This window comes from Pleurodeles waltl, chromosome 3_1 (genome assembly GCF_031143425.1).
Source record: "Pleurodeles waltl isolate 20211129_DDA chromosome 3_1, aPleWal1.hap1.20221129, whole genome shotgun sequence".
NCBI lineage: Eukaryota > Metazoa > Chordata > Amphibia > Caudata > Salamandridae > Pleurodeles > Pleurodeles waltl.
The window spans coordinates 798,514,730-798,529,407 of record NC_090440.1 but is presented as its reverse complement, the minus strand read 5'-3'; the positions used below and the strand labels follow the sequence as shown (position 1 = coordinate 798,529,407).

General features: G+C 46.3%; 1 protein-coding gene across 2 annotated transcripts in view; it reads right to left on the bottom strand.

Annotated features, from left to right (window-relative positions):
• Positions 1-14,678, bottom strand: part of TRIM66 (tripartite motif containing 66) — a 549,453-nt gene that overhangs the window by 163,266 nt on the left and 371,509 nt on the right. For both annotated transcript variants that reach the window (XM_069223667.1, XM_069223666.1), the window contains exons 11-12: positions 7,933-8,187; positions 7,523-7,742 (exon numbers count right to left, since the gene is read on the bottom strand). In XM_069223667.1, the coding sequence (XP_069079768.1) occupies positions 7,523-7,742; positions 7,933-8,187 (475 nt within the window). The remainder of the gene's footprint in view (positions 1-7,522; positions 7,743-7,932; positions 8,188-14,678) is intronic.

Genomic DNA, 14,678 nt, shown 5'->3' with positions numbered 1-14,678 from the left:
TCTGCCCTGGGAGTGAAAGGGCTGGACTTTGCGTTCTACATCCTGTTCTCCAAAGGCTTGAACTTAGCTTGCCTCCTGGTAGATGTTTCAGGGACACCAAAATCTCATCTGCCTGCACCTGGACTTTCTCGCTGAGAGTCCTGACTTGCCAAGTGATGCCAAATCCAGTTTCTGGGCCCTTGGAAGTGAGTTCTGGTGAAACTACAAAGAAACCAAGTGCATCGACTCCAGAGCAGCTTGGGAACCAGCACTGATGTCTGACTCCACAACGCTGCCTGCACCAGGAGCCTTGGTCCCCGCTGAGCACTATGACCTCGACCGATGCCGCAGGCCTGACACCGCTACAGCGCCTCGGAAGTCCTGTCACTGGGCAACTCTTGAGTGCTGTGTCCCCGATGTCCGAGATACTCGACTCTGACTCCGCTGCAGCAGCTGTGGCCCCGTGGTGTGATCGCAACACCGCAAAGTCAACACTGCACCTCTTGACCTGTTGGATTCATCGACCCCGCTGGATTGTAAGGAACCAATGCCTCGCCAATGACGGTGCATCACCTCCCCTGCAACCATAAGGAACTGATGCCTCACGTCCCCTGCCTCACAGTAAGGACCGACATCTCACCTCCCTGGTAGCAGTACGGAACCGACACCACGCTGGCTCCAGAGATGCCTCACCTCCCCAACTCCATGCCACGTAGTTGTTTCATTGTTTTCAAAGGTACTGTACCTGGGGGTCCGTGTGACTCTGTGAGCAGCCTGCACTCCCTTGCAAGTGGTGTAGGACTGTTGGGAATGACTCTGTCAATGCCGTCTTGATAGTCCCAGATGGAGATATTGTGTTTCTAAGCGCTATAATGAAGTTCAATCTTTGAAAATTCATATCTTTGCTTGTGTATGTTGGATTTTTGTTGCTTTGGTATTGTTTTGCTTAGATATTGTCTATTTTTCTATACTGGTGTGATGTCCATTTGTAGTGTTTTCACTGTGCCTCTGAGGTAAGCCTGACTGCTCGTCTCAAGCTACCAAGGGGGTGAGCAGGGGTTATCTTAGGAGTGTGATTCCCTTACCCTGTCTAAAATGTGGGCCCCTACTTGAACAGGGTGTAAACTGCCAACTAGAAACTCCACTTCTAAAAATGAAGGACTGGACATTTTTTATGGTGGTCACCGTTGTCCTCCAAGTTTGTACTCCATACAGAAGGACCAATTTTACATTGTGTTACAAAGCCTGATCTTGATTTGCAGCATTAGGTCCCTGGAGCTCCAGATCTTCTTTAGGCCAATCTTGCCTTGACATTGAGTCTTTTACTGTCCTGCTTGTCTGTGACACCGTTCAAGGTGGTGAAGGCCTCAACTTCTTCCAATGTATCACCTGCAAGACTGAGTGCAGTTGTGCTGGCTGTGTTTTTCCACTGTGAATGTTGAGGCCAAGTTGTGCTGATGTGGCTACCATCTTGTGGGTCTTCTCTTGCATCTGCAGATGGGTATTGGAGAATAGGGCCAGGTCGTCTGCAAAGTCCAGGCCGTTAAGCTGCATTCAAGATCACACTGGATCCCATTTCTTCTCCTGCATCACATTCACCAATTTTCTGCAAAACGCCCTGCATGGCACAACCATCTTCCATGCAATTGAGATCCCGAACAGTTATTTCACATAACTGCCAGTGTTGCATTTTTTTTGGACACCACATTGTGCCCTGTGTAGGTAATTCATGTTGCTCCATTATGTTTGCCTTTGTTACCTCCCTTATATTAGCCAGATATAAAACTGCAGCTCTGTTAGCAGGCAAACCCATCCTTCCTGATCGGTCCCTGTACCACCCTCTCATTCTGCTCGTCACAGATTCCTGCATTGCCTAGCACCGAGCATGGAGACGCCCTCTGCTGAAATGTTGCGTCAGAAGCCCACTCACCTCTGTTTTTCTCCTTCTCAGCAGCTTCTGCCAGCATCAATATCTCTGTCATGGCTCAGGCCTGCTACAGTCAACACATTGTCATCTCTCCAATGATCTTCCCAACCAGCACACACCTCTTGCTCGGTTCTGGAGGCCCCCTCAGGCATACAGGGTCACTATCCCTTCACTACACCTGGGCTGCAGCCTGATGAGCATAGTGGCAGTCTTCACAGTAGCACCCCTGGCACACAGGGTCACCAACTTAATACTGCAAATAGGCTATGAACTGCTCGGCACAGCAGCACTCTTCGCGGTGGCCTCACCTGGCATACCGGGTTGTGTACGTAACACTGCACATGAGAGATGACCCGTTCAATGCAACAATATCAACAGCTCACTTCATGGCAGCCCTCATCAGGCATACAGGGATCGCTGACTTTCCCTGCACATGGACAATGAACTGATTGGTGCAGCAGCCATCTCCTCACACCTTACTAAGGGATTCCACTCGCCAGGATTCCCTCCAACACCCTACTCTTCCTCCCAGGGAACACTGGTCTTGGCAAGCAGGAAAGTTCTTGTGCTTCAGGCTCCAGGTCAGGGGGTCTTGAATTCCAGGGGTGATGTCCCCTCATTCAGCTGGGGGACTAGTAGGCCTGGGGCCCCAGTCCTGGTCACAGGCAGAAGTCTTGCAGAGCTTCTCTTCTTTGCATGCCCGACTGACAGCTTGATAGTTGACAATTTTAGGGGTCTCATATTTCACTTCTTATAGTCCATTTTCAGACACCAAATGTGATTTAGAGCCTGAGTCTTTGAAGTTTATGTTGGGGATCTACTTTCTTTTGAAGTGTCCACTCCTCTGTTCTCGCTTCCTCCAAGCAGTCTGTCACAGCAGGAGCAACTCCAAATCTGATAACCCCACAACATGGGCCATGGAGTGACTAATGGTTCACATCTGGATGTCAGCCACAGTGATATGTGTATCAAAAGGTTATCTCAGAGCCTCAGCCATACTCTTCATGATTCTCTTATCAGCCCCATCTCCTTCCCGAGATGTGCCCAAGTCCCTTCCTTGTGGCCTATCTCTGCATCAAAGAGCACCCTTTAAAGCGTACTCAAGAGCCGGGCTCTTCCTTCCTCCAGTGCGTCCCACCCAGCTCACAAGAATACAGCAAACCACAATTCTGTTTGGGGATAACTCTACCTCCTCTGCTCATGTTTCTCCATCCAGCCCTGGGCCTCACAAAATGGAATCCAGAGTCTTCATTCACAGGCATATATACACCCTTGTAGCATACAAACACTGCACTGCACTACACCCCTAATGTACTGTACCATTTGAGGGCACACATAGACCAGGCACATGCTTATGATATTCATGCATTGCAGAGCACAACAACCTTTATGTACTGTACCATTCACAGGCATGCATACACCCAGCACCTGGATACCACACATGCACTGCACAGCATTAAACACCAAACCAATGTAGGCCAAAAGATGAGTTAAGCATACAGCAGCAGAACTTTAAAGAAGTGAGCCTACAGGTCCCACTCCAGTGAGACAGGTAAAAAGGATCTCGTTGTTCCTACTGATCACTACACTCTAAGCTGTCACCACTGCGCTTGTGCTGCTCAACTTCTGGTAAATGGAATAGCTTTTCACCACTATGAGGGTTGAGTTTTGGGCACCCCTACGGTCCAACAAGACCTCTGTCCTTGAAAAAGGCCTATGCTGTGGTGCACTTGCATGATCTATGTTTGCCCATGACATGAAAAATCAGCATTAGGGATCCAGACCCCATTACAGTTGGGGCACTTAGGGCAGGGTGCATGTCCATCACCATGTGAGGGACTTTTCCACCCCAACAGGCAAAATAATTCAGAATCCATGCTGGAGTTTACCTTGACCTTAACATTTCAGAGCAGGGTTATTTGACAGCAGCTCGTACCGTATTTCATAGTACAGTGAGTTTTATGCTTGTCTTTGACCATGTCCTGAGCTCCACCACGTTTTGGCTAGGTTTGTGCTATTGAAATACCACATACATATGTAAATACATCTATCCACTGTCAACTGGATTGACACCACAAACATTTTCTTCATTTGTTACTGAACACACCAGAAGGTAGTATTGAATATGAGATACAACTGACTTAGGTTTCATAACAAACAGATATGTGGTACAAAAAGGTCTTGCACCTATACCAACACTTTTGAGTTGTGTAATGTGTTGTGAGCATTATTACTTTACTTACATGGTTTAATAGTTATAGAAGATGGATTCTTGTCAGACGTTTTGAGTATACTATTACAAAGTAATGCACTTATCAAAATAAGGTTTTATAGCATCACACAAATTTAGCACATAAATAGTAGACCTGTTGGACCTGGCCCTTTTTGCAGGGTCATATCCAAACCTTTTGCCTTCCTCCTCCTATTTTTTCCGCCCTCTTTTTGTTGGCTCTAGGGCTCTGAGCACTTTATCACTGTTGATCAGTGTTAACGTGCATGTGCTCTCCCTTCTAAAGTTGGTATGATTGGCTTGCACCTAATTGGCACATTTCATTTGCCTGCTAGTCCCTTGTACAGTGGCATTCTGATACCCAGGGCCTGTAAATTAAATGCTACTAGTGGACCTGCAGTGCAGCTTGCACCACCCACAGAAGTAGCCTTTCAAACCTGTCTCAGACCTGCTACAGAAGGGCATGAGTGTGAAGTTTCCTGCCACGGGGACCTTGCATCTAAATCTATTTGCCAGGCCTAGAACTCCCCTTATACTACATATATAAGTCACCCCTAAGGTAGGCCCTAGCTAGTCCTATGGGCAGGGTGCTGTGTGGATAAAAGGCAGGACATGTGCCTGGTTGTGTGGTCTGTACTGGTAGTGACAAACAGCCTATTTGGTTCCTCACACTGTTGTGGGTGCTGCCTCTCTCATAGGCTTTCATTGGAAATGCCCTAACTTATGTCTAAGTGGTATTGTCTGATCTATGAGGGGTGGCGTAGGCATGTTTGGTATGGTTGTAATGGCAGTGAGAAATTCTGCTTACTGGTGCAGGTGGATTTTTTTTACTATCATTATCAAAATGCTGCTTTTAAAAAGTGGGCATTTCTCTGTGCTTATGACTCTGGTGTTTTGCAGCTTACCTCCAATCCACATCTGGGGCAGAGTGACAGCTGGGCTTTGTGCAGACCTTTCAGACAACCTGTTCACAGGAAGGGTGGAGGTGTCACAGAGGTGCAACTGCATACTGAATGGTCTTCCTGGGATGGGAGAGGGAGAGGAGGGGCACAACTGCATTTGTAAAGGCTGTACCTTGGCCTCACACAAAGGGCTCGTTTACCCTCCACAGATGTCTGGAGCCAGTGCTGATGGAGAAAGGGGACACTCCTGGAACCGGTTAAGACTGGTTGGGACCCCTTTTCCCTCTTTAATGGAGGCTGTGCAAAATGAGTATAGGTAAAGGGGGTCTTTCCCCATATTTTTAGACAATGATGGTCCATTGAACTGGACACTGGATGCTGCTAGAAGGACTTCCAGGGATAACCATGGGCCTGCTCTGCTGTTGTTCTGACCTATGACCTGGTAGGGCACAAAGGGCCTGCCACTGCCTTTGGACCCTTGTGCTGGCCTGCATGCAGGGGCCCTGCAGCTCTGTGCCCCCGACTGATGTCTCCAGGGGGCCGGGGGGTGTCCCCCCCCCTTTCTCCTGCAATTTTTCTCACTAAAGCGCAGGGATGGCACTTTATCATCGGATTTTCCCCACGCGAGGGAAATGCTGTACACTGAAGCCTCAGCACATGAAGGGTGCTTTATCCTGTTTGTTTCTTTCCATGGTGGAGCTGGAAGAGTGCTCCATTCATTCTCTGCTCCCTCTAAAGTGCAGGAAGAGGGCTTCATGTTCTGCTGGCTCTGGCGCAGGGAGCACCCCGTGGATACTGTGATAGTGCCCCTCTCTGAAGCAGGAGAGCCGAGAGGAGCACGTCAGCAACCACTGACCCAGCGTGGACTAGGCGCGCTCCCCCAGGTTCCCCCAGGGCACTGGCCCACCTCCTATTGGGAAGGGTTCACCATCGCGACCCGGGAGAAGGAGCAGGAGCTGTCCTGAGCCGTTTCGCCCCAAACTGCACCGCATTGGTGCAGTACTGCCACCCCTGAAGACCGGTGGCTCGGAGGGAGCCATGCTGCCCCCCAGGCAGCACTGCCTCCCCAAAAGGGAAAGCAGCGGTCCGGGAGGGCCCCTGACGCACCGCTGAGGCAAGGCGACATTGGGGAAGACGTCAACCACAGCGCGAGAACGCAGGCCGCTGCCTGTGACTTGGCTGGTGTTCGGCCCTGAGCAGGAGACCCAGAGAGGCCTCCCGGCCGGTTTGGAGGACCACATGTGCCCCTCGTACCTGTGCTCCCCGGTTGAAAGGAGAGAGAGGCCATGGTGGTACATCTTCCCTGATGTCAGTAGCAGGCCGGAGTGGTGATCCTCAACAGAGGTCTCCGGTTCTGTCTGCAATCTGCTTCCCTTACCACATTACCCCTAATGGGAGCACAGGAGCTCATTTTTGCTAGGTCAGGGGGTGGGTGGGCTGCAATTACCATATATCTTATAAAAGGAGCACCGTAGCGCTATCAACTTTGCTTAGGAGATGTTATTGATGAATTGTAGCAATTTCTGCCTGCAGTACACATACCTGGCAGGGTGGATTTATGATATTTGCCAGATGTGGATGTTTCATGTCTATTCATGCTGATGTTTGGTTATTCATGACGACGTGTTTATTGTGGGATGTGCCTGAGTGGAATGTTTCATGCTAAGTGCATTCATGGTGGTGTTTTTACATCTTTGGTGATATGTTTATGGTGACATATGCATTCTTCTTAATAATGATAACCTGACTACTGCTTGTTTTGCAAAACAACCAGTAACCTATATGTTTGTCTGACTACTGCTTATTGTTGCAGAGTACTAGCAACCTGTGTGAATTTCTGACAACTGCTTGTGTAGCAGGGTATTACTGATACATGTTGTGTTTAGTCTAATGATGTTTTCTGCAATACAGTTTATTTTTATATACCTTGTTGTGTTTGTTTGTGGTGTATTTATTGTGTATTTATTGTGTCACATGTGTTATGCTTTACACATTGCCTCTAGGATAGGCCTGACTGCTCGTGCCAAGCTACCAAGGGGGTGAGCAGGACTTATATTGGGTGAGTAACTCCATCGCCTTGACTAGAGAGGGTGGGTTCTGCCTGGCTTAGGTGCATACCCTAGCCAATCAGAAACCCCATTTCTAACCGGACCCATATTAGGCACCTGCATGCCTCTGTCTCATATACAGATGTAATACCTACGACTCTGCCTAACTGGGTGACAAGCTGACCACCTCTAGTGGCTCTAGGAACACCCACAGCGGGGACACCAGCAGCCTGGAGATGAAGTGTAAAAAACAGGAAAAGCAAAAACAACTCTTCTCTGTTTGCGCCTGGGATCTGGGACGGCAATTCAATATCACAAACATACGTACGTACAAAAACACAGCGCTGCAATGATTTAACAGGGTTTGTCTACCTTGGTAAACAAAAACAAAAATCGAAATAAACAAGCAGATCCATTTTTCATATGTTATCTATACCTGATTCATCCTTAAGGTCCTTGATAGTAGTGGACTCTAAGTAAGCTGCTTTTATTGTAGGGGAGGAGTCAGGCTGGAAACACTTCCTGACAGACAGGTTGATGGGCTCGTCCAGCATATTTTGCATCGGGAGAACGAGTTCATTAAGAGCCTTTACAGTGGCGGCAACAGCCTCATTTCCGAAGGCTTCGTCGCCACAAATGTAATCCTCATTTTCGATCTAAAAATAAAAGAATAGTGGTATTGGAAAAGTTATCTCCCCAAAGCATAATCGCCAGAGCATAAATGCCAGAAAACGGATTTATCTTGAGAGCTGCTAATGGGGGAATGCTCGTCTATCCGACAACAACATACAGTTGCTCTAATTTGGCTCTCTCGCCTGTGTTCCCCAAGGCCCTACCAGATCTTACCTTGCACTTCGCCCCCCCCAGCAGGGCGTCCCCGGTTGCTAAGGTATCACAGGTCCCAGCGTGCAGGCCGTCCATGGCGCTAATTATTGCAGTGCTGCAGCTGGGCGCCATTTCTGGTGGTGTCTCAGGGGACTGGGCAACTTCTTGGCAAGGACCAGCCTGTATTTCTGGGCCGGACGACATAGATAACCTTGTTGGCGACAATTCCACCTCTGACGTGTTTGGGAAATCAACAAGGCTCACCGAAGCGGAGCACTGCAAAACAAATAATATGATAAGAAGCTTTAAATAAAAAAAATGCAAACACTGCTGTACTTTCAAAACAGTGAAGATGTACTCTATCTCATTACAGCTAACGAAGCAATAGTTTCATCGGGGGGCAGAGTATCCACTGAACAGTAACATTAGAAATGTTTTCTTAATAAACTGGATTGAAAATGAAAGTTATGAGCCACATTCCAGGGTGTCCCATGCGTGAACTAAATGCCTGCTTTTCTTTCCGTTCAAAATATGTTAATTGTGAACTAAAGAAAGAAGCACGTTACATTTGCAGTGGATTCTTTGGCCCTCATTTGTAATGCTCTCAGTGGATACAATGCCACTTGTCGTGTCACTCCTGGATCTTGGTCCAATAAGAGAAGAGACACTTTTACGTTATCATTTTCAGATCCAAATCAAGAAAGTGTTTTTCCAGTTGTCTCAGTTTTTAGGTGGCCGAGTCTTATCACATAATGATTGGGTACGAGCACGTACTGGTTTAGTTAGCTACACACAAATACTAAGAAGAATTTAGCTCTAAATCTGGGATGTGAAAACTGACATTTTTTGGGGAACCACTGTCTATTAGCATGGTTACCAGGGCGTGCATAACGTGCGTAATTCTGTATAGCATACTCTCCCAGAAATACCCCAAAATTCAGTAAGATTATCCGGAATTACGCAAGTAATTCTGCACTTAGTGCTATTTTTTTAGGGCAAAAATACCTCTTTGCAACCAAAATTGACTCGAGGAAGAATTTTGTGCTAAGAAATATCAATAAATGCAACAGAAGTTGAATTGTTAGGTAGGTGCTTGTGCTCACTAATTGTGCATTTTGGATAGGATTTTCCCCAAAATTGCTTCAGATAATTAGCACCAGTTTCTTAGGGAAAAATGCACCCTCGCACCCAAAATGGACACGAGGATGTACTTTGCACTAAAAAATAGCACTAAATGCAACAGAACCTTAATAGCGACAGTCAGCAGCCACACACACTTGCTAAATGTGCTCTTGCAGTAGGATCCCCCCCAAATTATTCTTAATTACGCCAACAGGCGTAATTGCATTTTTATCTGTAATTCCGAAAGAGAGTAGGCAATTACTGTAATTACGTTGAAATTCAGTCTAGTCCTAGTTATGGAGCAAGCTTTCACAGGACAATGTAAGAGAACCTGACTCTAAATTGTAGGAAACTTGATTGTTAACCAAGAGAAGAAGAGGAAAAGGTCTGAGGGACCTCAAATCCCAAACTATATGATTCATATATTGTAAACTGATTTGGATGCTGAATACATGGTTCACACGTGAGGCTTTCTGACTGTAACAGGGCCCTTACGGCATATCTTCGTCTTTAGGCTTTGGAGCAGCACTCAAGTCTATGGAACCTAATCCTAGCGATTCAAGATACAATCAGAGCTGAGACTGTGTGATCAGGGCTGGTTTTTGGGTGGTGTGACCGGTGCAGCCGCAGCTGACATTGACCTCGGAGACACTGTTTAGAAATAATTCATGAGGTTAAAAGCACCTGCTGCAGTTGTCATTCAACAATAACAATGTCAAGATAACTCTGGTGGTTCCTGCTGGAATGAGATCAGAGTTTGCCAAATGGCAGTTTTTGCTCATCATAAAGTAGTGTACAATGGTAATACGCCTGCTGCAAAGAACGTTTACCATGCAGATCACAGATCTGCATGTTTTTTGTGGATACCTGGGTGGGTTACTGCTTTTGTCACAGAGATCTTTTTATTACCTTGAGTTCATACATTACAATCTTAATATAGCACTGTGACCTGTAAACTGTCATCAAAGAGCTGAATGCAAACTGTATAGTATATGCTAGAACATCATGTTTTTTTCTCCAGTCTTTTGTTATCCCAATGTTGCAAAAAGGGTTTGTTTGGATAAAAATACATTCTTATTAGTAAAGCCAACCTCAGCCATTGTGGTACATTTTAAATTCTGAGGTCGTTCTTCTCCGGACCAAACACTCTTAAAATAGACTGGCTACTAGTGTGGGTGACATGTGACTCCTACACCTTGTAATCCTGAATATCCTATGTAATATTTCCTAAAGACTGATTTATGCACATATGATTTATTGTCTCTGTTTAATGTGTGTGATTCAAAGTGCTCTCACACCCTACACTGGTATGAGTAGCGCTAAAACAAATGAAATGCATATGAGAGTGGGGCTATGGAGATATGAGGGGCAATTTTGGAGGAAAGTAGTGAGGAAATCCATAGAGAAGGAGGTAAAGGGGGAGGAGGGCAAAAAAGATTGTCGAACAGAGTCCATATAGCCCCTCCCCCGACACGTTGGCATCAGTTTCTTCTGTGACTAGAATCTGCACAGCAATGCGACACCACATAGCAACTGGCAATGGAACAGTGTATACACCAAAGAGGTGGATGTAAATATGATGTTACAACCACTAACTTGAACTCCATAACCAAAGAATGCCCCAAAGTGAAATGAAGCCAGATAACACAGTTTGCAAAGCAGGGAGGATGGGTGGCTCGATAAGGAATCTGGGGCTAGTCTGTGTCTCTACCAGATAAGGCGTAACCAAAGGTAAGTAACTTGTTCACCTGGTAGAAACAACTAGTCACAGATTACTTATTTTAGAATTAGATACCAAAGCAATAGCAATCCAGGAGGGGGGCTGCAAACACACCCCACCCAAGTCTCACGACAAACAACCGGTGAAATAAAGGAGTAGTAGACCAGATATGAGATAGGCAAGGGTGAGAAGGAGTATGCAGCTCACTCAAAAAGAGTGGCTGACCCACAGAATGTCACAAGAAGATATGATAAGTCCTGGGGTCAAAAAATATATGTCAATGAAAATAAATGAATCTGTTGGAAGAGAACCACAACAGGTAAGAATATGAATTGTCCCAAAGTAGGAGCCTAAAGATCGTGGTGCAAAAGCTTCACAATAATGACTGCAATAGAAGGAACGGAACACCCATCAAGGGGTAACCCCAAAGGGTATCAAAGAAGAGAAGCTATGCATATATGCTGCTTGCACTAAGATGCATAGTGATAACCTGTAAGAAGCAAGAAGCGTTATGCTGGAAGTGAGAGCAACTGAACAACAGGTTGTACTTGTCCAGGAACAACCAAGGGAAAATTTGCATAGACACAAAACAGAACTGTGGGGCACATGGAGCCAGTCGAAAGAAGACACGAAAGGTTAGCCAATGGCATGTTATAAATGCGTAAAGTTGGAGGACTGAAAAAAACAGCCGAGGGACCCATAAAGGGGGATAGACATGGAAAGACATAGATGTGCCAATACAGAAATTGTCCAGAGACATGCATAGGACCAGGACAACACAGATGCCATAACCTAAGGGACCAGGACACCATAGGAGAGACCTTAACCCTTGATCTGTAGGTGGCAGTGACATCAAAGGCTCATGATCTGATTCTTGAGCCACCACTCCTGGATCAATATTAGTAGAAAGGGAAAGGGTTGCGTAAGAGCAACAACACAGGAGGAAAAGAAAGAGGGGAGAGAGAGAATACCCCTCAAGAAAGAAAAGAATCAGTCACAGATGAAAATCAAGGTCAGTCCACCAAAGTAAGTAGATGATGGTATAACCACCTGCTGACAGGACCAACAGAAACCTTGTGGTACAGGAAAACAGAAGCACGTGACAGCAAAATACCTCTTGAGGAGATTCCAATCACAGAAAGGGCATAAGCAACAAAAAGAAGAAGTCAGTTGAAGGAAGAACTGAAGCGAAAGTGGTAAATCCTGGAGGTACAACCAGCTTAGAAGAAAGCGATCCAAGTGTGGATCAACAATGAATACTGCGTAAAGGAGTATATAAACATCAATCCCCAGGATGGAATATGGACACCAGACCTTAAAAACCTGCAAGGCCAAAAGCGAATAACCAGATCCGTTTAAAAAAGACCAAACACAAAAATAACATGTGAGGAAGAAGAGGAAAAACTTCACACCACTGACTAGCAATGATGAAGCAATGCTAGGAGTAGAAACCTGCAATGAAAATGCCTGGATTAGGCGACAAAAGATGACCAAGAAGACAAACACAGAAAGGGAAATAAACCCCCCAATGAGACGGGAACCGAAGGACAGGAACCCATACACAAGTGGATGAAGCCCAACTTACTGGAGTAGGGCAGGGGAGACAATAAGAAGGACAATAACCATATGAAATAATAGGTTTCAAGAACACCCTTTGGGCATGCTACACACATCCCTCATGCATGGAGTGGAGCCAACGAAAAAGATCCACTTCATGAACCAATGGTAGGATACAATCATCGGCCTGCCCACAGTGGACTCAGGTGGTCCATGCCCAAAAGGAGGAAGGACATGCTCAAAAGGAAAAATAGAAATCGATAAATAAAATATGCCTACATGCATGAAAACAGAGCAAAAAAAGGGACTGCCTTGATGACCATCCCAAAAGGTCAGAAGGAGAGTGGAAGTAGGGCCCTCTAGGGGCAACATGTGGTGCCCCTGACCTGTAGGAAAAAACAACCAGAAAAGAGGATCTGGAGTACAACTAGTATCCACATGTTCAACAGAAGCAGACCATGGAAAATCGGCTGAAAAAACCTCTACCATTGTACCAATGGAAAAGTAAATGTGCAAAGACAATAGTAGAAATCCTAGTGACATAAGGAACGAAACTGCTCCCATAGGAGCACCGAGCAAGTTCTCAATAGGGAACAAATAAGCAGGAGAGAGTAGCTAAAATCTTACACCAATTGCTCAGAAGAGCTGGGGTTGAACACAACTCTTCATAGAAAGCAAATACATTGTAGGCGACCCACCTATAAGCAGAACACAACAGAAAACACTCCTTGTAGAGGAATGAGACCCCGGCCTGGTTCATAAAAATAACAAAAACTGACCACCATAGGATGAATAACAGCGTATAATTAACGTAAAGGGCATTGGCTGGATTGAAACCACTAAACAAGAGTGGCGCGCTCCACCAGAGGCACTTAAGCGTGCCACTAAGCAATATCTTCATGGTGTATTAAAACTTGTCAAGAACAAAGGCACCTGCAAGGAGCAGGAACCTCTCACTAGTTGTCAACTGACAACAGAACACACACCAAAATGGCAGTATAAAAAAGTGTAACCAAGGGAACAAGTACAACTTCCCCTGAAAAAGAAAACAAGTCAGAAAAAGACTGTAGGGTATGAAAAGGACCTGACACTAAGTCCCACCGTGAGCATCTCTGAAATACCGTAAGACTGAGTCGGCATGCGTGCTAAAAAGGGATGTGCAATCAAAGGGCATATCAAGCAACGAACCTCATACAGCGTCTGAGAAATTGGCAGAACGTGGCCATGTCCTTAGCCGTAGCGCCAATGAAGAACCAATAATCTGCCCAAACGAATCAGTGCTATCCATACCACATTGAACACTTAGCTTGGCAGCCTGCTGACCATCCCATAAAAGGGCGTGAGAGCAATTCTAGACACATCATGCAGATAAGGCAAAATACACTCCACTGAGTCTCACAGAACATGGGAGAAGCGAGTTTGCTGATTGGAAAGCAAGGCCAAACTAGATGAGGTGAAAATCCTCCTACCAGAAGCGTCCAGCTGCGTGGTTTCTCGCTCTGGTGGAACAGGAAGAACCTGCATATGACTGTGTGCAGTCAAAGCAGTTTGCACCACAAAACTTTGAGTAGTTGGATGCCGGGAGAGGCATGACGAATCTTCCGGGGCTCGCCTGTGTCTGTGTGAGATAAAACACTCCACAGGGGGACCAGAACCTGGCTGGGTCCAATCTCCCAGGAGGATTTCATAAAGAGCCTCACAATAAGGAAGGCCCGGCTCCACTAAAGACTGGTCAGGATGTAACACATCAAACAAAGGATCCGTGGATAATTGCACAGTGTGAAGCTGTGATTGCAACACTTCTGACACACGTTTTAAAATGTCTGCAATAGCAGAACTAGCCTCTGTAGCCAACCCAGGAGATGATAGGAGGCTGCATGCTAGCGAGAAATCAAGACCCCTCGCATTGGCCAAATCAAGCAACAAATCCGATTGGGAAAACGGAATGGTGCAAGAATAAGGAGGCTGAGAATGAAATCCAGGACCCTCCGATGGAAGAACAATAGTGTGAGGCTCAGCTAACATTAGTTGAAGAACATTCGACTCCAAAGGCGTCACTCCTGGCTTGGGAGTCAACGTCGATCGACGCCAGGAGCATGCACCACCACCACCAAAGTCGGCGTCGAATGTGAGGAACCAAGCGCAGAGGATGGGAGCCATGGAAGGCTGTGCATCGACAACGATCCAACTCTAGAGTTGAAGTCAATGGGCTTAATAGACACCGAGGACGAAGCCGCCGGTGAGGACCCTGTCGGGGCATCTGCCACCTCCTTAGGGCTTAAAGGCACTCCAGAGGGAGGAGGAGACCCAAAAACAGCATGCAAGTATGAATAATAGCCCTGCATCTGGACCAGAGTCGCCACAGTGT